General features: G+C 34.8%; 1 protein-coding gene and 1 long non-coding RNA gene across 2 annotated transcripts in view; one reads left to right on the top strand and one right to left on the bottom strand.

Annotated features, from left to right (window-relative positions):
• LOC131836656 (uncharacterized) lies at positions 1-24,144 on the top strand. Its single transcript, XR_009355709.1, has 3 exons — positions 1-509; positions 22,203-22,397; positions 24,057-24,144. It is a non-coding gene; the product is annotated as an uncharacterized LOC131836656 (long non-coding RNA).
• HIF1A (hypoxia inducible factor 1 subunit alpha) overlaps positions 3,276-25,353 on the bottom strand; it is a 41,260-nt gene continuing 19,182 nt past the window's right edge. The window contains exons 2-15 of the mRNA XM_059182260.1: positions 24,086-24,276; positions 23,570-23,715; positions 23,401-23,485; positions 20,039-20,151; positions 19,256-19,458; positions 14,729-14,835; positions 12,931-13,078; positions 10,926-11,146; positions 9,994-10,280; positions 8,623-8,745; positions 8,098-8,525; positions 5,758-5,866; positions 5,100-5,226; positions 3,276-4,590 (exon numbers count right to left, since the gene is read on the bottom strand). Of these exons, the coding sequence (XP_059038243.1) occupies positions 4,439-4,590; positions 5,100-5,226; positions 5,758-5,866; positions 8,098-8,525; positions 8,623-8,745; positions 9,994-10,280; positions 10,926-11,146; positions 12,931-13,078; positions 14,729-14,835; positions 19,256-19,458; positions 20,039-20,151; positions 23,401-23,485; positions 23,570-23,715; positions 24,086-24,276 (2,440 nt within the window). The 3' untranslated portion in view covers positions 3,276-4,438. The remainder of the gene's footprint in view (positions 4,591-5,099; positions 5,227-5,757; positions 5,867-8,097; positions 8,526-8,622; positions 8,746-9,993; positions 10,281-10,925; positions 11,147-12,930; positions 13,079-14,728; positions 14,836-19,255; positions 19,459-20,038; positions 20,152-23,400; positions 23,486-23,569; positions 23,716-24,085; positions 24,277-25,353) is intronic.

The following is a 25,353-nucleotide window of genomic DNA, read 5'->3' as shown; positions in this document are numbered from 1 at the left end:
ATCACAATTGGACAAATCAGCGGAGACAAAGGGCACTGCAGACCACTAGCGCACCCCGCATGCCCTGCCAGAGGCTGGGAGGGGCCCGCGCCTCCCACATGAGCTCTTACACGTAGGCGGGCGCCGGAGCAACACCCCCACAGAATGAACCCCGCCTGGGAGACGAGGGCGGGGGCCCGGGGCTGCGGTACTGTGGTGCTGCGCCCGAGCACGTACCGGGGCGGGGCCTGCAGGGGGGAAGGCGGGGTTTGGGGAAGTTTCTCCCAGCGGCTTGTGTTTCGCATCCTAACCATGTAGTACCAGCGGCACCAGGGATAGAAGGGGGTGGCCGGTCCCTTCCGCCTGTTATTTTCCCCGACGAGGGGTCTGTCTGATCAGTGCTGCTCTCAGGCACCTGTCTTTCCTCTCCGTCCCGGATCATGGAGCCGAGAAAAGGGAATAAAAGAAATTAAATAGTACAAGGAGATCGGGTGTCTGGGCAGCTTCTTGGATAAAACCGTCCACTACAGGTAAGAAAATTATGTCCAGACCTCTGAAAGGTGTGAACACAACAAAGCTCCAGAAGGCGTTTGACAGGAGGGGCTGTGGTTAACGTATAGCTTTTATTGTACAGGGAGACTATTTCATATCAAATTCTACAGATCGAACAACGATCTGTAAAACGATCTGGGACAACAGGTTCAGCGCTATTTTTAAGGGATGAAATACGAGTAAAGTGGTTAGTGGCAGACCTAAAAAAACAAACAAACCTGAGTGAAAGATTTTTTCCGTTACACTTTTGTTGTTTCCAGTTGGCATTATATTGGCAAAGGTTTTATTTAACCAAAATCCTTAAAAAAAAAAAAAAAAAAAGATTCCATATTCTTTGCACCTTTTTTTCTGATGTTGCTATATTAGAAATCTCAATTTTTAGAATCTAAATGTTTAAGTTTTTGCAAAGCCAGCAACTTTAAGTTCATCTTTTCTGTATTTTAGAGGTTGTAGGGGAAAAAGAGCTATTCCGAGTGGTAGTTGCAAAGTTATACAGACTTAAAAGAAAATAAACAGGTCTATTATGCCATTAAGTCGAACAGCCCTGGGAGAACTATTATCATACATTGGTATAACCTTTTATAGCTCATTAACAGGCTTCCTTCCCATAAATCACCTCTTTTACCTGTGAGTTAATGTTTTTCATCACCAGACACCTGAATCTCTAGATCAGACTCAAAATTCGATAGCCCTTTAGAACACCATTTTTACTCATTTCATGTCTTGCCATTTCTCACTTAGGACATACCCTAATTGTTCTCTATGATTCCATTGCCCTCACCCCACCTGATATTTTTTTTTTTAAAGATTTTATTTATTTGAGAGATCACAAGTAGGCAGAGCAGCAGGCAGAGAGAGGGGAAGAAGGCTCCCTGCTGAGCAGAGAGCCTGATGTGGGGCTCAATCCCAGGACCCTGGGACCATGACCTGAGCAGAAGGCAGAGGCTTAACCCACTGAGCCACCCAGGCACCCCCCGTTTGCTATTTAAACAGGGAAAAGGGTATGTTCTACTGAACTGGCTGACACCCTACGGTATTCCGCACCATGGGCTTTGGAGTCACTGATGGCCAGCTCAGATGCTTTGAACCTTGAGCTACCTCTCCAAAACTGTTTCCTTACCTATAAAATGAGATAAATTCACATGTGTTTTTTTGAAGACTGAGAGATAACATGCAAAATCTTAGCACAAAGTCTAACATATAATACCTAATAGATGTCAGATTCATTTTAAACTCATAGTCTAAAAGCCGTTGTACTTAGCTGTGGTAAGCTGTCTGTGGAACTCTTAGTACCAAAGCTAAAGGTAGGGCTTAGAACTAAAGAACAAAACATACTAAACTCCCTTACCATACTTTGTTCAGGTGTTAAAATAATATAGCAGCACCAGCAAAGTAGGAAAGTGATAGGCATGCATAGGAAGGAGAGAAAAGCTATTACAGAATTCTAGTTGCTAGAGCAGGGTTATACTTCAGAGAAAGGCATTATAAAGTAGTAAGGGACAGTCTCAGAGAGAGGCACAAATACTGGGAAGACCGCTTCAAATACTCCAGGGGTGGTGAATGACCAAGAGGTGGGTACTTATTTTCTTCCAGTCCTATGGTCCTTTAAAGTGGTTTTCTCTTCTAAATCATTGCTTTTAACAAGTCATTTTCTCCTGGTCGTTACATAACCTGACCACTTATTAATATTTGAAAACTATACATAAACTTCTAGTTTTCAACTAGAGCTAATTTGCTACCAAAATAAGCAAGAATTTTTGCTATTTTGACCTGAAAATATTAAGCAACTATTTTATTCTAACATTCCATCTCTATACTATACGTAATGAAATACAGATGTGCTTTGGACTGTAGTATTTACAGTGAAGTATACATATGCCCCCAAAATCTTGGATTAAGTCTATTACAAATTTTTGTTCCCAAATTTTCATGTTATAACAATTAATATTTTTTCAGTCTAAGAGAAGAAGAGCCACCTAAGATCTGGGGTTTAGTTTATTTTGTTCAGGATATTTTGTTCTTGTAACACCAGGACCTAAGGCTCTGGTACTGCCTATGTAATTTGTCCATAAAAAACATTTACTTCTAGGTGCAGAGGTTCACAGTGATTTTTCATCTTTTTGTGCTTGTTTTTTAAAAGTGAGAATATATTACTTTTATAATCAGAAAGATAGCTGTTCTATAAATAAAATATAGGAAAAATGAGTAAAGTTATTTAAAAAATATATACAGTATCATTAAAACAAAACAAAAAAAATGCAAGGTTTGTTCTAGTTTCAGATTAGAGTCAGAAGACCTAAGTTTAAATCTTTGGTGTATCATTTATTACCTTGAAAACTTAGACAAGTCAATTACCATTTGAGGTCTACATTTCTTCATCTATGAAATGGGAATAGATTGGAAATCTTTAAAGGCACTTCTAGCCCTTACAACATTATGTAACTATAATGTTCAGGATTTGTTTTACTCATCCCATTCACATAGGATTAAAGTATTAAAAATGGCTTTACTTTAATAGGTTCATAACTTTAAAAAATGACAAATTTCTAAAAGCATATTTTATACAGTGGAACATTATAGTTTGCTTTTACTTGACATTTAGGGACAGTATACATTAAGATGATAAATAAATAGGAATAATTATTTACGTAATTTTCATAAGATAATTAAATTGTTGGTAATCAATTTTATGAGCTGGAGGCACTTGAAGCAAATATTTTACAATAAAAGTTGATCAAAGGGGGCCTGGTCCACAGAAGATGTTTATTTGATGTAACAAAACAATACAGTTAGTGTTAGATCCAACCACAAAAAGCAAAAGGAATGGAAAATTTGTACAATGCACATAGAAAAACAAGAAGTTTACTGTGACAACTATATATTTCTAAAATAATGCTTCTAAAATTACTCAATTATTGAAATCTATATGAAAACAGAAGGATGTTAATAGCGACAAAGTGCATAAAACCAAACATCAAATTTTGAGCAAATTAACATACTAGGCAATTTTGCTAACAAAGCATGATTTTTTTTTGTTCACAATCTGCTCAAAATATCTTTATACCAACAGGGTGGGCAGAACATTTAGGTTTAATATCAATTACACAATATTAGCATAAACTTCCACAACTACAGATAGGATATTGTTTTCTTTTGAGCTGGCAAAGTGACTACAGAAACATCAGATCATTTCTCTGAATTGAGAATTTTATCCAAATAAATGTCACATACCTTCCAGATATATGCATATCTTTCTATATCATGTAAATGGCTTTACCCATTTAAATAATAAACCATACAAGCATTTAAGAATCATTATTATATGATTAACAAAGTCATGTTCCAGGTTTAACAATTTCATAGGCCAAAAAAAAATTTTCTTCTTAAAAACTAGTTTTATAAATGCAGAATATATTGCATGAGTAACTGCTGGTATTTTTTTAAGAAAATATATTGTGCAATTGTGGCTACCATGTACTGCTGGCAAATCATTATTTATGTAAAATGTGAAAAAACTGAGTAAAAATTTTTCAAACTGATCATGATGAAAGGTTACTGCCTCCTTCAAAAAAATTATATTGGCATCTTATTAAAAATAATTCGATAAGGGACAAAACTCCCTAGCCCAAAATAAATAAATAAAAAGGTGCATTTTAAAAATGATACTACTGCAATGTAATGGCTTAAATACCAAGGAACTGTGAAAATGTGCTGTGATCTGGCGTTAAAGAATGTACTAAAAAAGAGCATTAATGTAAATGAAGTAGAAAGGGGATCAAGATTGAACTAACCAAGTTTGTGCAGTATTGTAGCCAGGCTTCTAAAATTAGATATAGAAAATATAAATAGACTGCTTTAGGTAATGAGCCACCAGTGTCCAAAAAAAGGAATGAGATTATGAAAAAGCTCAGTTAACTTGATCCAAAGCTCTGAGTAATTCTTCACCCTGCAGTAGGTTTCTGCTGCCTTGTATAGGAGCATTAACTTCACAATCATAACTGGTCAGTTGTGGTAATCCACTCTCATCCATTGATTGCCCCAGCAGTCTACATGCTAAATCTGAAAAACAAAGACATGCCTAAGTATTCATTCACCAAGTCAATGAATATTATTGAACATTCACTATGCTATAGATATTGCAAGAAACTGAAGCAAATAAGCTCTGGGTCTTTAATCTATGGTTTAGTCTGTGGTTTTAGAACAAAAGCACAGCTATGTAAATAAGCAAGTGCAATAAAGTGTTACTGGTGCTGTCAGAAGCATTTAAAAGACATGATGGCACAAAGGAGTGATAAATCAGTTTTGAAAAAGGCATAAAAATGTACAAGTTTCAGCTTCTATTTAATATTGCTAGATAAAGACACATAAATAAAATATAATTACTAAAAATTAAAAGTTCCATCTTGAAATAGCTATTCCTCCATTACCACCAGTAGATAAAATGCTAACATTACTTTTAATGATGCTAAAGAACGAAAATCACTCTCACTGAGAGTAAGCCTTCTAAATAAAGTTTCATATATTTTAATTCTCTGTGGGATGTTCAAGGGTAGAAAGAATAAACTAACCAGAGGGTATTAAAATAATTGTCTTTTGCTCCATTCCACTGTGTTCACTAGATTTGCATCCTTTTACGCGTTTCCAAGAAAGTGACGTAGTAGTTGCACGATCATCTGGCTGCTGTAATAATGTTCCCTAAAAACAGTAAAGTTACTTCAATTTTACTATGTTGAATTTTTATATAATCAAAAACTCAAATCAGTTTAATAACAGTATGCAGGCAAATTTCTTAAATAACGGTCCTAAATTATTTTATTTCCTCTTAATACTATGATAAAATCATTTGCCACTATGGCAATTGTTTCTGTAAATGCTTTCTAGTTAAAATGCTCTGAAAACATCAATGTGGATTACACAATCCCTGATTTAACATTAACTACTGTTTTTTGGGGGTAAAGATGGGAAAGTAACTGAAAGGGAAGAGAACAAGACTGGTGGTGAGAGTGAAGAAATTCACTTTTTACTTAAAATTCATCTGTATTGTTGGGAATTTTTACAACGAGATTGTATTCATTCAATTTATTTCTATGAAGTAGTGCATACAAAGTGGAAGAAACAATATTTAACCTCTGAAAATACAACTCTTGTATTTGGAAGAAATAAAGAATTACTTATACATGGCACATTAGCTAGAACAGAAAAACAAGCATGTACTTTCACACTTACAATTCCTACTGCTTGAAAAAGTGAACCATCATGTTCTATTTTTCGCTTTCTCTGAGCATTCTGCAAAGCTAGTATCTTTGGATTTAGTTCTTCCTCAGGAATGGTGGTTCTGAAAAAAAAAAAAAATGGTTGCTTTACTATTATTTTTAAAATATCCAACTAACTTTTTGAAAACATATAATGCCTATTTGTCAACATTAAGGAATATGTTTTATGTATGAGAACTTTCCTGATTAGTTTATCATCTTAAAAGTCAAAGCTCAATTTTTGAAACAAAATTTCTTAAAATATGCATTTACCTATTTATAAAATAGATCTGAACAAAACTAAATTGATATTTTTCTAGGTTAAAGTGAAATACTGACTCTTCATTTCACCCAGTATAATACAGGTATTATTGGGACTACAGGAATACAAGATTAATTTCACATTTGAAGAGTGATTTTGTTTATAGAACATTGCATGTCATTAGTTCATTTTAGCATCATGCCCACCTCCAAGATAAGGAGGTATATAACACCCATCTTATAAATGAGACCTGAAGCTTGTTAGCAATGGGACCTTAAGCAAGTTACCTAGTTAGCTGCAGCTATGGAAGTACATTCTAGATCTACTGATACTCACTTCTCTCCCAGTAATCTTTCCCATTAAGCCACTCTGTCCTCAGTATTGATCTGGTTATCAAACCTGAACTATCTGCACTTAATATTAAATAGTGAAGAATCATTTTATGCATCAGGCACATGAATTCTGTTAAGTTTTGTCTTTACAAGAACTCCTTCCCCCAACCCATACACAATCACAATGGCTCCTTGCTCTTTTCCATATAGTTAGGAATACCGTATGGATAAGCATTATTCAAATTGCTCTCCTACATGCAGTTTTGTTTCTATTTTTTAAAAAGTCTATAAAACATTCACTATATAGATAGGGAGGTTTTAAAATTCCTATATAAATACATTATCTTTATGAAGTATTACTGACATGTAAATACCATTTCAGTAGCAGTAAAGAGAAAGACTATTTCTTCAAGGTAAGTTCATCTCTTAGAAGTGTTTAGTGTATAGTATTTTGGAACTAATGTGAAAAAAACCTACTAAAGTGACTAGATGTTACACTATACTTTTGACAGGTACACAGTTGTTCAGAAAACTGAACATTCCATAGTTCTCTGTAGCTAACAGTAAACTATAAATGCAAAGTCACTGCCAATTCTATAACTATATTCATTCATCATCCATCTAATAACCATTTACTGAAAAGTACCACACGTTACATACTGTACTAAGTATTAGCACCACACAAATGTCTAAGATACTGTCACTGCCTTAAGGAACTCAGTCTAAAGTCAGTTGGTGACATACTAATTTATAAAGTAATATAAACATTACATTAAAAAAAGTATTTTGTTATTCTAAAGCCCCAAGATCTTTTCCTAGTTCTGGGAAAAGGTTCCTCCTAGCATTCTGTGTCAAAATAGTGATGAAGGACAAGAGAAAAAAAGCCATAAATTCTTGTTATAGCAGTGCTTTTTTCTTGCTATCGTTATTTGGTTCAGTCAAGGCACAATAGAAAAGGAATTGTTTCTTTCTTCTTCATACTGCCCCACTGACTAGCTAAAACTTATTTCCTCTTGAGTACAGCCTCAAATTTGAAATATCAAATCACACTATAAAAATTATATACAGAAATTATTAAAGTTTGGGTGGTGTACAGGTATTTGCTCAAACTAACTCCATAAAAGCAACATCATAAATCATGCTTAGATTCATGTTATAGCTCTTAAACACTAATTTAACCTATAATATAGCTAATGTTCTATTAATATGTCATGAAAAATAAAAGCAATTACACATAAATTTTAAAAGAAGGCTTGTAAATACCTGTATTGAATACTGAGGACTGAAGACTATCGGGCTCAATTTGAAATGGGGAATTGGAAATACCCTTAAGTTGGAAGGTCTTTTATTCAGGTAAGCTTTAAAATAACTCAAAGAGACAAAAACAATGAGGATAGTTAACTAGTCTGATTTAAACAACTATAAGAAACTGGGCCAATTTTGCACAGTTAAGAACTTACTGGCTACATTTTATTTTAAAAAGGTACTGGAAGACCTTTCTAACACCTACATTTTGGATTGGTGATGTGATTATTTTTAAGAAAATACACAATTTAGAAAGATTTTTTTGAGTGCTTGTTTTACCAGAATTTTGTGCGTCAATTTAATGTTCTTAAAGCATATTTTCCAAAAGTTAGCTATGTTTAGAAATAAGTTACCACCACACATATCTTCTCAAAAATAATAAAAGAACTGTAACTTGAATGTTATGTGTAAGTACCTTTGACTCAAAGTGACAGATAACACATTAGGGCTTCTTGGATGAGATTTTTCTGTCTGTTCTATGACTCCTTTTCCTGCTCTGTTTGGTGAGGCTGTCCGACTTCCAGTATCACTGTAAGGTGATGTTGTGGTACTAGTAGTTACTTTAGGTACGTGAGTAGGTGATGGGGATGCAATCAATATTTTAATGTCTTCTATACCATCATCTTTTGTCACTGTTTTTAATTCATCAGTGGTAGCAGTGGTACTGGTAGTGGTAACAAGAGGTTCCTGCATTTGAGTCAGCTGGAATACTGTAATTGTGCTTGCACTTTGAGGGCTTATAGAACTGCTTTCCAGTGGCGACAGCTGATCGAAGGAACGTAACTGGAAGTCATCATCCATTGGGATATAAGGAGCTAACATCTCCAGGTCTAAATCAGTGTCCTTTAAAACAACAAGTTAACACAAGTTAAACCCCAAATCACTTCAAACTAAAAATTAATAAACTTTGATAGAAAATATAATAAACATGTTCCTGTACCTGGGTGGAAAATGGATTCTTTGCTTCTGTGTCTTCAGCAAAAAGTTTCTCTACCAATTCCAGCTTAAATTCATTGACCATATCACTATCCACATCAAAACAATATTCACTGGGACTGTTAGGCTGTAAAAGGAATTCAATGTGTTTACTTTTCCCTGAGGAAACATGCATATTATTTTGCTAGTGGTCAGAATTCTCAAATCACACCTCAGAGAATACACAATAAAGTCTGTGTCTTCCATCACATTTTATCTAACTAGTGAGAAGTTAAACTTCTGACCTTACATTTTTAACTAATTTTGCCAATATATACATTTCTAACTGTGTAACAACATCATTTATAAAAATAGGACTAAAAGATACATTTGTCTGTTTCTTCTGAAGAAAAAACTCTCTTATAATTCACTTCCACATGGTACCAAACTGGCCAGTAATTAGGTATGATACACTCACTGGAATCTTCCTTTGTTCTGAGAAGCCACACTTCCATAGATGTACCTAAAAATCTTACATGTATTTTGGGTGTGGATACTTAAGTTCTATACTTGCCTTCACCTTAATGAATGCAGTACTATTTTAGGAGTTCTGAGCAAGGATTCTAATCAGAAAACTGTAAATATATAGTCTAAGCATAAACTTTTGTTTCCTTCATTTTAACATCTTTGTTAGATTTAAAAAAAAAAAAGAAAAGAAAAGAAAAGAATCAATAGATTTTTATGCTGGGTAAAGCAGAGCAACCACAGCACAGAATACATTCTCCAGAAGGCTGGGAGTTGTCAAATCTCCTACTCTTTGCCTGCCAGTCTCAATTGATAAATATTTAATGTAAAATTATTCACCACTTCCTAAGACCTATTTATGCCTACAGGTCGTAATATTCAAGTCTGAGTTACCCTACTCCTGAGCATAGTTTTAAACCTAAGAGGCTCTGAAATGGAATCATTCTAGATTTAGAAACAGAGCTCTATGTGACATCTTTAGTCTTGGTCTCAGTCTAGCCCTGGAGTATTTTCACGGTGTTTACAGAAAAACTATTACCAAGACAGAACTTGAATAAAAAAATAGTTATTAGGCATTCACTGTGTAAGAACTTGGTATTTTCATGTTATGCTAATCCAGAACAGTGATGGAAATTGGGCTAAATTATGCAAATAGCTTAGGGTCCTTTCCCTTTTAAGCTTCACTAAAATAAGACTTTTGCTACTTGACAATCCTCCAACTCAAAGGGCAGTAACAATGGGCCTGGAGTAATGATAGGGACACACATAATTATCTGTTGATGTCTAAATTTAAGACTTTTTGTACTCATTTTATAAATACATTCCTGAACATTAAAATGTGAGTTATCCTCTTCTTTTATCATGAACCTACCTCAGGTGAACTTTGTCTAGTGCTTCCATCAGAAGGACTAGCTGGCTGATCCTGAATCTGGGGCATAGTAAAAGACAGTTCCAGTGACTCTGGATTTGGCTCTAATTTTAACACAATTTCTTGATTGAGTGCAGGGTCAGCACTACTTCGAAGTGGCTTTGGAGTTTCAGAAGGAGGTAATGGAGACATTGCCAAATTTATATTCTGTAATTTTTCATTGGATGAGGGAAGCATTACATCATTATACAATGGAACTTCCTCAAGTTGTTGGTCATCAGTTTCTGTGTCTATAGGGAAAAAAATTATTAGTCAATTTAAAGAATACCTAAATTTTAACATATACAGAAATGTATGCCCCTTTACAAAAGGTCTAATTCATTCAAAAATGTTACCAAATTTTCCTTAACCAGGAAGTTTACACATATAATAAGTATTAATTAAGTCTGAGTTATCTTTCCAATCTACTATTGACAATTTCTATTATACTTATGGCATAAGAGCCCTGCAATTCCAACTTTTCATACCTTATATTCATTAAAATTACACCAACTTCGAAAAGTAGTTTTTATTTTCAATGTTTGATATTATGTTATGACTGGTTTTTATCTTTTAATGAACTACACTTACTGCAATATAACTTCTACATTGTGGAAAAAATATGGCAATAGGATATAGAAATAGAGTAACTAAGAAACATTAAAGTGGGAAGAAGAAATACCAAGAACCCTTTGAAGCACAAATTCCAACACTGTTGACAGAAGCAGGAATGCTAAGAAATTGTTAAGAGCAAAAATATTTACACAAATACTTTGAAAAATATGTAAGACTATGATGTCCAAATGATACCAACAAAAATATGTCCAAATTCTGTTAAAATGGGCTTATAGCAACAGACAGTCTTTAGTCAATCAGAAGAATAACTAAAGACCCACCATTGCTGCCGAAATCTAAAGATATGATTGTGTCTCCAGCAGCTGGGGCCAGCAAAGTTAAAGCATCAGGTTCCTTCTTAAGTTTATCAAAGAGACTACTTGTATCTTCTGATTCAACTTTGGTGAATAGCTGAGTCATTTTCATATCTGAAGATTCAACTGGTTTGAGGACACATTCTGTTTGTTGAAGGGAGAAAATCAAGTCGTGCTGAATAATACCACTGTCAAAAGAGAGAGATTAGTAATTCTTAAAGGAGCATTGACACAATATGGGGGGGATGGTCTCTGAAATAACCCTATCTCTTAAAATTCTGCTTTATGAAAAGGAACATTTTAAGATGCCTTATCCTAATTTCTCTTGCATACTTGGTCACATTTAGGGTTTAAAACACCAATATGAAATAAACACTTAAAAAAATACAACATAGTTCAAATACTGACCAATTAAGAAACTTCAGCTATCCCTTTGGAAAGAGTAATGGTGACAAAGAAATGTTAATAGTCAAGTATATGAAGGGCACAAAGAGATCTTCACTATTTTTGGGCTGACTGACATGGAATGGAACTGGCACAGAAGAACTCTTGGGAATGATTTATGAGGCATGACCTAAGGATGGTTCTAGAATATAAAGATAGATAAACACCCAAGGCCTTTCTAAGAATGTGCTGTATTTTCCTTGGTGGTAAGAAAACGATATCGTGATAACACTTGCAGGATAGAGTTGAAAAGGGATGATGAATAGATCCATTTTTGTGTTTAGCTTAAATGTGAATTTTATTGTCCCTTTAATCAACAAATATTTAAGTGTTCACTAAGTGAAATGAACCAAGGATACAAAGTTTAAAATACCTAACTCTTGCCCTTAGAAGTTTATAACCCAATGTGAAGTAGATGTTCAAACAATTAAAAAAGTGGTAAATGCTAACATAGAGAAAGTGTGCTTCACAGAGAAGCCAACAAGCTGAAACTCTGGCTCAAGTAGGCTTTTTTGGCAGATGGGGTAGGGTGAAAAGAAGGACATTCCAAGTGGGTGATTCTTACATAATGGCAAAGCCACAAGAGAACTCTTTGGCACTAATATTAAAACGTTAAAGTATGAAAAAAACTACAACAGCAACATTAAAGGATGGGGTCAGAAGTGGCAAAAATAAAAACAAATGACCAAAGTCTTCCTAAGAGAGGTGGTCAGTTTTAGAAAGACAATAGAGAAACTGTGAAAGCATGGGAGTATAGAAAATGACAAGAAATGATGCTATGCAAGTAAGTCATGGTTTATCTTGGGGGTAATAAAAAGATCTTTGTAAAACCATTCTAAGGAAAACGAGATGATCAGATATTCATGCAAGTAAACTCACTATGGTGGTAATCTAGAAGATGGACTAGAAGGGGGCAGTCACCTGAAGTAGATCAAATAAAAGACTGGCTTATGAGATCCATTATATTCACAAGCCAATCATCTAAAAGAAGAGTTCATGAATATACAAGAGCCATGTGCCACATTATACAGCCTTTTACAGTCACCTTATATAGGATTTCATCTAATCCTCATTACAACCTTCTGAGTTAAGTTATTATCATTTCTCCTTTATGGTTAATTTCCAAAGAAATGAAAATTTCCCATGGAAATTTCCCATGGAGCTAATAATGACTATGACACAAATCTAACTATTCCAAGGCCAGTATTCTTCTACAAAAATAACATAGTTATTTGAGATAGTATATGCTGATAGATACACAACTAGAACAAACTAATCCAATAGGAGATGTGGGCTTTTTTTCCAAGGTCCTTTTTAAAAATGGGAGCGAAAGGATGGGAAGAGATAGCTACAGATAATAGTAAAATCACTGTAGAATAGCTCAGGTCAGAGTACTGAAAATCATAATTAGGTAGAAATGTGAAGATAAAATTCAGTTAACATTTTATAATCTTTCCTTCCTATAGAAGAACAGATTATCCAAAAAAGTAATGACTTCTTCCCCAAAGTATTTAATTTCCAAGCTTACCTCACCACATAATTTACACATACAATGCACTGTGGTTGAGAGTTCTTAGTGTTATATATGACAGTTGCTTGAGTTTCAACCCAGACATATCCACCTCTTTTGGCAAGCATCCTGTACTGTCCTGTGGTGACTTGTCCTTTAGTAAACACTAGGAGTGGAAAGGAAAGGAAAAGTAACTTTGAATTTTCAGTCAAATGAATGGATGCTGAATGTTGGTCATTATTTCAAAAAAGAGAGATGTTTATTTTAATGGAATCAATTGTAACCTTTTAAACTGACAGAGGAAAAAGCTCTGGCATAGCCAAAGATACACCTATTTCATTTTTCTAACCCCCCAAATAAACTCCTTTCCTGCCAATCTTCATGTTAAATAAAATGAAAGCCAGGAATGAGGGACAGCAGTGACTAAAATTCCTTTAATAACTTACATGTTGAAAGTATCAGAAAGACTAGAAAATGAATAATCTTGATTTAAGCAAGTAGCACTGCAGTATTTCTACTGAGGTTTCCAGAGAATTAACGATGCTTCAAAATAGCTGGGCTGGCATACCTGAATCTCAACTGATACCATGTTGAAATCTTCTGGCAATTTAGGCAATCCTAATCTCTTACTGATTTGGGAGAAAGTACTAGATAAATAGTAATGATGACATTATCATGAGGATTGGGGTCCTGACTGCCAACTTGGGATCATTCTGCAGTCCCAGGCTAATCATACCAACTCAGCGACATTCAGGTATTCCCAATCACATTGGGAAGTCATGTTTAGGTATAGATTAAACAGGCAAGTGAGATTTCAAAGTCTTACTTACTATGGATCTTTAAATAACATTCAGGAGTAAAACAGAATTGTATCTTTTATCAAGGTTACCATTTTTACATGACATTGATCACATTCACATTCACATTCATTAAGTCACTGAACAATTATTTTCTTGAGTACCTTCCATGTGCCAAACTGGTTTGCATACTTGTATGAATTCTGAAAATGATGCTATAACATTCTATGATCATTTTTTAGTCTTTGTGTTTAAAATACCAAGGTAGGGTTTTTTTGTTTTTTGTTTTTGTTTTTTAAAGATTTTGTTTATTTATTTGACAGACAGAGATCACAAGTAGGCAGAGAGGCAGGCAGGGAGAGAGGAGGAAGCGGCCTCTCTGTGGAGCAGTGAGCCCGACGTGGGGCTTAATCCCAGGACCCTGGGATCATGACCTGAGCCGAAGGCAGAGGTTTTAACCCACTGAGCCACCGAGGCACCCCCCAACGTAGTTTTATATATCATTAAATGATTCAATCTTAACTAGTACTGGTTATAACACAAAACATAGACTTAATGGTCAAAATCCCTTATGAAGAGTTCTATTAAGACATTTAGTGTAGAAGGGGCACCTGGGTGGCTCAGTCGGTTAAGCATCTGCCTTCAGCTTGGGTGCCAGTATCTTGTGAGCAGGGAAGAAGCAGGCTCCCTGCTCCTCGCCTCCCCCATCCTAAGTCCCCTTGCTCCTGCACTCTCTTGCAGTCTTTTTCAAATAAATAAATAAAACCTTAAAAAAAAAAAATTTTGGTCTAGGAGAGGCGCCTGGGTGGCTCAGCTGATTAAGCATCTGATTCTTGATCTCAGCTCAGGTCTTAATCTCGGGTTTTTGAGTTCAATACCCAAACTTAAAAAAAACAAAACAGTTTTTAGTCTAGGAAGACTAGTTAATTTTAACCAAAAAGTTAGATACATAGCTAAACGGTAAAGAGATTGCAAGAGTTAAATAATTAGAATATCTGTAGTTCTTCCACTGTACTTACTATCATGATGAGTTTTGGTCAGATGGTCCGAGTCCAAAGCATGATAATATTCATAAATTGAGCGGCCCAAAAGTTCTTCTGGCTCATATCCCATCAATTCAGTAATTCTGTTAAGTAAAAAATGTAAGAAGAGAAAAAAAGAAATTAAGTGTAAAAATTCTGCTTCTCCAAAGTAACTGATATGCATGAAGAGCATCTTTCTTGGCTTAGAATAAATTCACATCTCACCTTTAGTTACTGTACAGTTAACTAAATGCAGCACCATGCACTTCAGTAAGTCCTTTGGGTTCATCCTGCTACCTGACCCTTTTATCTCCTTCACCCAATTCACCCAAGCTTGTTACCTTTTTTTTTTTTTTTTAAAGGTTTACTTATTTCAGAGAGAGAGAGAAAAAGAGAAAGAGTGTGCACACAGTTTGATATGGGGGCCAAATCCCACACCTCCGAGGTCATGACCTGAGCAGAAACCAAGGGTTAGACACTCAACCCACTGCATCACCCAGGTGCCCCCTATTTTCATCACATTTTACAGTACTTAACGTTTGGTAAAAAGGGGATTCATAAAGAGAAAGTAGTACGAAATTAAATGATAAAAGTTATAAAGGTGTAGTCACTGACATTTAATTTGAAATATAAGATTAACTCCATAACATTTGTTTACCACAAAACCAGATTTTGTAATAGTTCCCTTAGGCAAGGCTTCACTTTGTGGAAACAATATTTACTACAGAATTTTAATATCACTAACCAAAGACTATCTACACTAAATGGGAACTTGAGAATTATATGTTAGTTGGTTTTGAGAAGATGCTCTTAGGTTTTTTAAACAATACAAAATTATAGGAATTCATTTCAGATAAAAAAAATGATATCAAACTAAAAATGGAATAGAAAATAATTCAGTTACCCCATTTGGTTTCTGGGAAACTCTTTTAGGACAGAGATTAGATCTTATTACTTTGTACAACCAGTCTGAAATGGAATGCATTTCATGTGAAAGAGAATGCTGTCTTCTTAGCACCATACTAAACAGAAATGTTCTCTTTTTCCTGAGAGCAAAACAGGAGTTAAAGTTTTCAATTTCTCAGACTTTAGAATTTAAAGAACTTTCTAACCAAGGTGTAAACAAAAGTTACTTAAGGTACTGTGTCCAAAAAAAGTATGAAAAACATACATGGACGATATCCTTCCAAGAAACGTATAGAAAGTAATACTCTTTGTGTTGTCACACTTTAAGGCAAGATCTCTCATATAATTTATTCCAAAATAAAAATAGGTAGATAGAAAATGGTTTGTAAAAAAACAAATTAAGCCAAACCAAGCTAAAATCCAGACTTCTTTACAAAGGGATATCCCTAAACACACCTGCACTAGGTGGCAGTGTTACAAAGGAACTGTCTTATAAAAAAGTCCTAGTTCTTTAAATTATACTCTGAAAATAATTTTAATTGGTTTTATAGGTTATTTAAATAAAATTCCCATTGAATAAAAAAAAATTCCATTATTTAAATCTTTATACACCTAAGTATGCCTGGCATTGTTCTAGGTGTAAAAATACAAGGTCAAAACTCAACATGTAGCTAATCTTCTATAACAATTACCATTACTACTTATGAAATAATGCGGTACATGTAAAAAAAATGGGGCTGTTGCAGGAGTCAGAGGACTACCCTTATCCATAAGAAGAACTAGTGGAGTGAGGGACAATTTCTTATAGGAGACTTAATAAGATGAACACAGGAGAGAAGCAGAGCGAGCAAAACCACTTCAGGAAGGCATACCAGAAGCAAAGATGGAGATGAGAAAATGCTTGAGAGTGTATAAACAAGAAAGACTCCTGGTTGGGGTGGGGAGGGCAGGTGAGGAGAGAGGAGGCTAGAGAAGTAACCAGATTAATGAGGGCTTTGTATTATCATATTAAGAATCTCTTGTTTAATTAGGTGTCTAGTCAGTACTTCTCAATCTGAGTTAAGGTGTATCTAACACTGAGGGATATATGATGTTAAAATATAAACAGCATATTTTCCTAGAAAGTCAATTTTATTTAACTTTGGAATATTATATAGCTTATATTCTGTACCAGAAAGGGGAGTGATCCAGAAAAATCTTATCAAAAAGTGTTCTTAAGGGACTAGGAACCTGTGATCTAAAGCAACTATGCAGCATATTATTCATTTTAAGTGTCCTGAGAGTAAGAACTATTGCTCTTCATTTCTACTTTGCCATGAACTTGCAGATGCTCAAATAAATGTGCATAATGACGACATGTGGAAATTAGTATAGTAAATATTAAGTGTTTGAGGAGAGAGATTCTGAATGCCAGAAGTTTGATATATTAGATTTTCTCAAAACTGAGCAAAAATTTTTCTAGCTTCAGTTCTTAGGTTAAGATACGAGAAGTTCCTAGAAAGAGCTCTAACCAGAAAACAATCTCCTGGTCAAACTCAAAACCTTACTTGGTTCATCTATAAGCAGGCAGTCTTTACTCCTCTGTCATGATCATTTTCCAGTTTTCTAATATAACCAAAGAGAAATGTCACTCCTTTTCTCAGATCTCATTCTAGCTCCACCACTTGAATTTCTTTCCCAATTTACTTCTATACTTTGCTGAGTTCAAAAAATAAAAAATAATTCCTCAAAAAGATACGGGTATCTCTGTCCCATCATATAGTCACATGAATAATGGTAATAAATGCCATAAAATACTTACTAGCTTTCCTATCTTCATTTTTCTGATAGCTGACACCAGTGGTAAAAAAGCATTCACTATATGTATAAGACACTCAACAAACTCCTTCAATCCTGGCAACAGCCTTTCAAAATATTACCCTTATTTAACAGGCAAGGATCATAAATTTGAAATAGCTAAGTTCACATACCAAGGCCCCACTGTAAGTATCAGAGCTGCAAGCTAGGACTGAAGCCAGGATTATGTGATTTTAAAGCCAGAGTTCTGTCACATTTCCTTGTCCAGTGGGGCGGGGGGATTACTATACTTTATGACTAAGTTCTTAAAATTTGTTTTCTCATACAGCCTTTAAGTTGACCCTACCAAAAGATGAAGAAACTGATGCTCAAAAAGAAAAACTAATATGCCCAAGATCATCTGGATACAGGCAGCAAAGTCAGGATTTAGTAGCCTGGCTATGGAATCTATGCCTCCAGCTACTATGTTACACAGTCTTACACTGAAAATGGGACAAGCAAGCAAATAATTGTTAAAAGTAGAAAAAATGTTGTAACAGATGTATGCACAAAGAATAGTATAGTTTCTTGAAGGAAAAAGGAAAGCTCCAGAGAGTAGATGGCTCTTGAAAGGTAATATGTGTTAGGAAGTGAAGAAAACTTCAGTGCAGAATGGGAAAATGTGTGTAAAGGCACTAAGACAGGGAGTCAGCATGTGGTGATCTCCAGCTGTAGGATGTAGGGGGCCACACCAGAGGAATCACCTCTTTTCTTGAGTAATTTAGACAACTGGGCTAGGGTCAGGTCATAAATATCTTTGTTGGTCATGCTAATAAGTTTCGGTTTTATTGTGGAGGTCTATTTTTCTTTCGGCTTTTCAGCCCATATCTTTTGATAAAGAAAAATCTCCTGTCCTCCTCTAAATGTTATAAACCGAAGTTTGTTCTGTGTAAAGACAAAGGGAAGCAACTGAGGCATTTTCAACTGTAATATGACCGGATCTAATTTTTACATTAGGAAGTCCATTTTTTGAGAATGTGAATGAGAGATTAAAAGACCTACCTACATCCACTGGCAGAGAGACAGCTTAGGAGATTATGGCAAAAATTTGAGCCAAAGGTTGTAATAATGAGCTGAGAATTCAGTGGCAGTAGAGTAAGGGTGGGAAGGAGCAATGGATCAAGAGATATATGTAACATAGTAAATCTGTAAGATTTAGACAAAAACTGAGTACATATAATGAAAATAAAAGTTAAGGATAAATTCCAGATTTTTGCAGTTGTGTGTCTACAGTGGTATACTAAGCATGTTAGCATTTTAAAAGGAAAAGCAATTTTTTAAAGTTGTTGTTTGGAGGAACGGTGGTATAATTTGGTCATAGAAATACTCAGTTTATTAATACAGAAGAATATCAAGATAAAAATATCAAATTGGCAATTAAAAATAGTTATGGACATAAATTTGGGAAATGGCAATAGAAATCGTGGGCAATATGTAGGGTGAGATGATAAAACACTTTCCTCTCTAGTCCATAGCCATGATCTATTCTTCCTCAAATTACACATTATGTCTTTGAAATACATTTATTTTCTTTTTGAATACATTAGAAAGGAAAAAGACAAACACTGTGATTTCTGGAAAACACCTTGGTAAAGTATTCATAGTGCATACTTAAATGTGGCTGAATTCATCTATAAAGTTAATGTAATACTACTGAGTTCTACAATGTATCACTGTATTCAACTTAGTGGAAGGAACCGTACAATCTTTATTATAGTGAACAGTAAAAAAAAATGCCAGGGACTAATTGAAATTTCAAATTACATCTTATATATCATTTACCTTTCATCACAATAAGAAAATTTCATATCCAGACTGTGACGACTGAGAAAAGTCTTGCTATCTAAAGGAATTTCAATATTTGATGGATGAGGAATGGGTTCACAAATGAGCACCAAGCACGTCATAGGTGGTTTCTTATACCCACACTGGGATTGGTTACTATTAGTATCGTAGACATGAATATGGCCTGTGCAGTGAAGTACCTGTGTACAAAGAAAACAAAGTAGTTCTTTAAAAAAATATAAAAATGCTATTAAAAAACGCAGAGATAAGCAGTTCAAGTGTGACATAGCAAGGAAGCTTTGCTAAAACTTATTGGCATTAGTAGATTAACCGTATCTTTGAAATCAATAAATGTTTCCCCTGTAACACCACTCATGACTCAGGTACCATAAATTACTCTTTAAAAAATTTCTTCCAGACAAATCTGGGCTAATTTTTCATTCATCTGGTCATAGTGGCTATTTATTATTTTGTTATTTCTTGTTTTGATGACTGTCTCAACACTGAGCAAAGAAATGCAACAATAAACAGAAAATTAAGTTCTATCAAAATTCAAATATTCAGAGGGCAGCAAAGCCAAATGATGAAGTTAGCTTGGTACACAAGTGTGGCAATCACATAATTGAAGTTCATGCCTCAAACTGAAAAATTCCTAGTTTTGGATGGTAACTCTGCAAATGTCAATGAACAACTCTAAGTTTTCCCTCACAGTTCTAATGCTATCTTAAGTATTGGCAGTATTGAGATGTGTATTACCACTTACAAATCATTTTTACTTACCTTCCAAGTTGCCGACTTTATGTTCATAGTTCTCCCCCGGCTAGTTAGGGTACACTTCATTCTGAGAAAAAAGCTTCGCTGTGTATTCTGCTCTTTACCCTTTTTCACAAGGCCTAATGAATGAAAGCATGAAATAAAATTTAAAAACATAATTAAATATTTAAATCTGTCACAGTAAGAGTAGAACCTAGGTGCTATTTTCAATTGGAAGTCTCAGCATGAATAGCAATTCACACTCCAACACGTACAAGGGATCTAACATGCTTCAATCAATGACTGGGGGTGACAACTCTAATGATTCCCCGGTTTCATCTAACAGTTAATCATTTCACATCCAAGCCAGTGAAGTTGGCAAAATTACAAAGAACTATAAATGTGGTATAAATTTGCCTTATAAATGTGCTATCAGTTTACAGGCCCACTCCAGAATAAGAACTTCAACAAACTTCTCCAAACCTTTGAACACTCTATTTACAGAACTTTTAAAATAGCAACTTTCTTTTCAAAGCAAATAGCATTTTTATATTTTTTATTTTTTTACATTTTTGATTTTTTAAATCTTCCTGTAAAGCAGGCATGACATTATTTCTACTTTTGTTACTAGAGGAAAAAACAAAACAGAATAAAATACTAAATGACTTTTCAAAGCAAAATTAGAGTGAAATAAAATCAGGTTTATTCACTCCCATTCCAATCCTCATAGAACCAAGAAATGGTGAAAGGAAAAAAATGAAAAGCACAGAGGTACGGAATGAAGAACACATGTTTGGGGAACAGTAGATAGTTCAGGCTACTGCAATATGAAGTATAAGCAGAAGAGTAATGAAAGAGAAAGGGAAGATTAGGGCTTTGGATGGTTTAATGAGGAATTCAGCCTTAAATATACAACATGGAGCTTCTAAAAAATTCTGAGACGGGAAGCACAATCAGGAATTTAAGATACATTAATCTAGAAGCAATATAAAAGATGTATTAGAAATGAAATACAATGATGGTAATCAGGGGCTGAGCAGTAGCAGAAGTGAAAAGGATGACAAAAGACACACTAAGAGCTAGAATCTGTAACAACCTGAAAACTGATGGAAGTAGGTAGGTAGAAGAGAAATTTAAAAAGAAAAAAGAGGGGCGCCTGGGTGGCTCAGTGGGTTAAGCCTCTGCCTTCGGCTCAGGTCCTGATCCCAGGGGCCTGGGATCGAGTCCCACATTGGGCTCTCTGCTCAGCAGGGAGCCTGCTTCTCCTCATCTCTCTCTCTGTCTGTCTCTCTGCCTATTTGTGATCTCTCTCTCTCTGTCAAATAAATAAATAAAATATTTGAAAAAAAGAATAAATAAAAAGAAAAAAGATCTGGAGATTTTAAGGCTAGCATATTAAATGAAAAGTGCCAAGTAGAAAAGAAACACAATTTTTTTTTCTTTAAAGATTTTTTTAATGTATCTGACAGAGAGAGATCGAGAGAGAGCACGTGCACAAGCAGGGGGAACGGCAGGCAGGAGGAAAGGTAGAAGCAGGCTCCCTGCTGAGCAGGAAGCTTGATGCGGGGCTCATCCCAGAACCCCAGGATCATGACCTGAGCTGAGGCAGATACTAATTGACTGATCCACCCAGATGCCCCAAAAGAAACAAATGTGTTAGTTTAAATTTAGGTTTGATTAGCTAGAAATGGCAGGACTCTTGGGGAAGAAGAGTTCTAATTCTATGCTAATGGAACTTGGCAAGGGGGTGGTCTTGGTGCTAATACAAATTATTTGGGTTTACTTAAATAAGGATTAAATTTGCCCTCCCTAGAAGCATTTGAGAATGGATTTTAAAAAGATGCCATGAGAACCATACTCGTCTCAGCGGGGGTACACAGCTGGGTTGTGGTTGTGGTGCCAGCAGAGATTTCTTTGTAAATTCTCTGTTATTATTATTACTATATTATGTAATAATATATTTGATTTAGAATAATGCATTAACTTAATTACCAAATCCAAACAAAATTTCATAATATCCATCCATTCATAGTCTAGCCCCAAGGAAGCACTGAATAGCCAGTAGAAACCTCACTCTAAACACTAGAAGTCCTATATTAAACTAAACTGACAGCCTATTTAGGCCCCTGTGTGACGTGTATTTACTCTTCCTTTATACAAAATTCTAAAAATTATACATTTGCTTTCCAAGTTCACAGGAAACACAAAGTATAAAATTAAAAAGCAGAAGAGAGCTGCGACTGGCAAGGTCAAAAGTGGCCAGAGCATGTAGTGAGAGTTGGTGAACATGAAAGATCTCCAGAGTACTAATGAGTGTAAACTCAAGCTCATCTACCTGAGCTTAATCTACATTCTGCTATGCTATTTACTAACCAAGTAATCTTGGGTAAGTTACTTAATAACTCTGTGCCTCAGTTTCCTCAGTAAAATAGAAATAGTAACTTCACAGGGTGTTATGAGGAAAAAAGAAATTAAAGCATACAGTAGGCAGAGAACAGTGTTCTGACATAGTAATCTCTCAATAGAGGTTAACTATTATCAAAGTGAAATGAGATAAAAAAGAAAACCATAAAAATATTCAAAAAGTGCTATGAACTTGAGTTTGTTTAATACAGAAGCAAACAAACATCCACTTAAATTGGAGAGCTACAGAGAATAATGACAACTTTTCATCATGGTAACTTTATAAATTATTGATACACTTTGTTTAAGACAGCACAGGTGTGAAGAGACTTTCTTTAGTTATCAAGTTTTTGTAATTCAAGAGGTACTTCCCCAAAATCTTAGAGACTTATTTTTAACAATTCATTCCTAAGAGTTAAGAGGCCTTTGCGGATCTTTTTTATTGTTACTAACATGGGGCATCCATAGTTAATACTTGGTAATTCTACTACACAGTCTTAAATAATTGTGAACATCCTGAGGTCAAATAAGCAAGTATTAGGCTCCTGAAATCTGGTGAATTTTCTCTTTTCTTTATCTTTGTCCTTTAGAATCCCTGAACACACACTGGTACCTCAAGTGTAATCACTATCGAAAATCTTATTATTTGATTATGACTTCCCCTGGCTTAAAAATTGTAGGTTATAAATTGACTTCTTTGAAGGGCCTGATTTTTTATTTACTTTTCCATTTTCTTTTATGTGGTACTATATATAATTATTTATGGAATTAGGTGGGCTTTAAAAAAATTTTTAGGTGTTTTTATGAAATTTCTAGATAACAGAATAATGTAGATTTCACAGAGAACAGAGCAACATTTTATTAAACATGAAATGATGTTTTGAGCCTTAGGTTAATACAACAGCAAAAGTGAAATATTAGTAACAGTATCTTATTATGTAAAACTACCTGTCATATTAAATCAAACAACAGACTTCTCTTCTTACCATTTCTGTGTGTAAGCATTTCTCTCATTTCCTCATGGTCGCATGGATGAGTAAAATCAAACACACTGTGTCCGGTTAGTTCAAACTGTAAACACATTAAGAAAATTAGATCTATATCATAAAATCATAAAAAACATAAAGAAGAGCTCTTAATATGGGGGTATTTTACCTGAGTCAATCCCATGTATTTGTTCACATTATCAGAAATGTAAATCATGTCACCATCATCTGTGAGAACCATAACAAAACCATCCAGGGCTTTCAAATAAAAGCAATTCATCTGTGCTTTCATTTCATCTTCAATATCTAAATCACCTAAGAGGAGCACAAGAAAAGAAAAATAATTAAAAGTTATACTTAAATGATAATATTTAGACATTTTTATAAATATCTGATACTTTATTTAAAAATTATAATTAGATTTGCCAGCTGTTTTAATGATTATTTAATGTAACACAGCAAGCAAACCACTGAAAAGAGAAAAGGTCATGTTATTAAAAGGAGGACAGGTAGGACGGTAGGGCAAGAGAAGAGGGGAAAAAGGCCAGTATCTTAAAAATTCCTTACTGAAGCTTTAAAAGCAGGTAATAAAAATCACATTAAAGGAGGACTGAGTTATGACCATCTTCTAATTACTTCTAATTTCTAATTTTTAGGACTATTACACTTTTGTAAAACAACTCACCAGCATCCAGAAGTTTCCTTACACGCAAATAGCTGATGGTCAGCCTCATAACAGAAGCCTTATCAAGATGAGAGCTCACATTATGGGGGAGTGGCAACTGATGAGCAAGCTCATAAAACACTTCAGACTCTTTACTTCGCCGAGATCTAGCTGCATCTCTAGACTTTTCTTTTCGACGTTCAGAACTTAACCTATTTAACAAAAGAGGAGGAGGAAAGAAAGAGAAAATTTATGTTAGTTTGCCTTTGTCTGGATAACACTAACTTTATATTTTTCTGCTTTTCACAGAACAATTTAAAGATGCCATGTAAATCAAACTATATAGAGAGTTGTCTATTAAATAAATGTATAAGAATGTAAAATACAGCTATACAAATTTCAGATTACTGAAGACATAGGGAACTCTCACAAGAAGTCTAAGATGAAGCTTTAAACCTTTCCGAACAGGTATTTCCTCCCTGGAATATCAAATTGGAGAGGATGCTTTTGTTTTAGCCAAAATCTTAAAAGCAGCCTACGCCTCTAAGGCTGTACCCTCACAGCCATTCTGAAGTAGTCTCACTATAAAAAAAAATCACCACTAAGTCTAGAGAAACTAAAGTTGTATATATTAACTTGAGAACAGAAGTTGTTAAGCAGGTTTTGACTCAAGTTTCTCTCGACTCCAACATTTTCCCATCCTCTACCCTACATGAGCAATACTGACTGTAAGCTATAGATATTTATACTAGTCACTATAATAAGTTACCATTTTCAGGTTGCTTCTTCCCTTAGCAGCCCCTCATCTATTACTAGCAAAACAGGTACCAAATAAAGGCAGGAGTATAGATGAAAAAAAGATGTGGCACAACAGTAATTGAAAGAAACAGTTAATAAAGATTAATAAAGGTGTCAAAACAATGACATATCTTTAGGGAACTCTTCCAAGAATAAAATCAGAAAGATTTTCCTAAGTCACACCAAGCAGAGACATTTTCCTCCAACATCTACTCCTCCTGACCCAGGTTGGAGGTAAACAAGGCTAAACCTGGTTCTGTCCTTAGGTTCTTCTTTAATAGCTATTGTTTATTAAAACCTACTATGTGTCAAATGCTACCTGGTACAAGGTAACTAGTTTTCTCATAAATTGTAAACAGGTTTAAATATTATCCCTTCTTACAGAGATTATATAGTAGGTTAAAAACAGCCATTATGTAGCAGACAGGACTTGAACACAGTGTCCTTTACTCCTAAATCTTTGTTTACTCTTCCACAGTTTTTTAATCTTA

The sequence above is a fragment of the Mustela lutreola genome, chromosome 7 (assembly GCF_030435805.1).
Source record: "Mustela lutreola isolate mMusLut2 chromosome 7, mMusLut2.pri, whole genome shotgun sequence".
Taxonomy (NCBI): domain Eukaryota; kingdom Metazoa; phylum Chordata; class Mammalia; order Carnivora; family Mustelidae; genus Mustela; species Mustela lutreola.
Note: the sequence above shows the minus strand (reverse complement) of the source record. Positions and strands in the feature narration are given on the sequence as shown.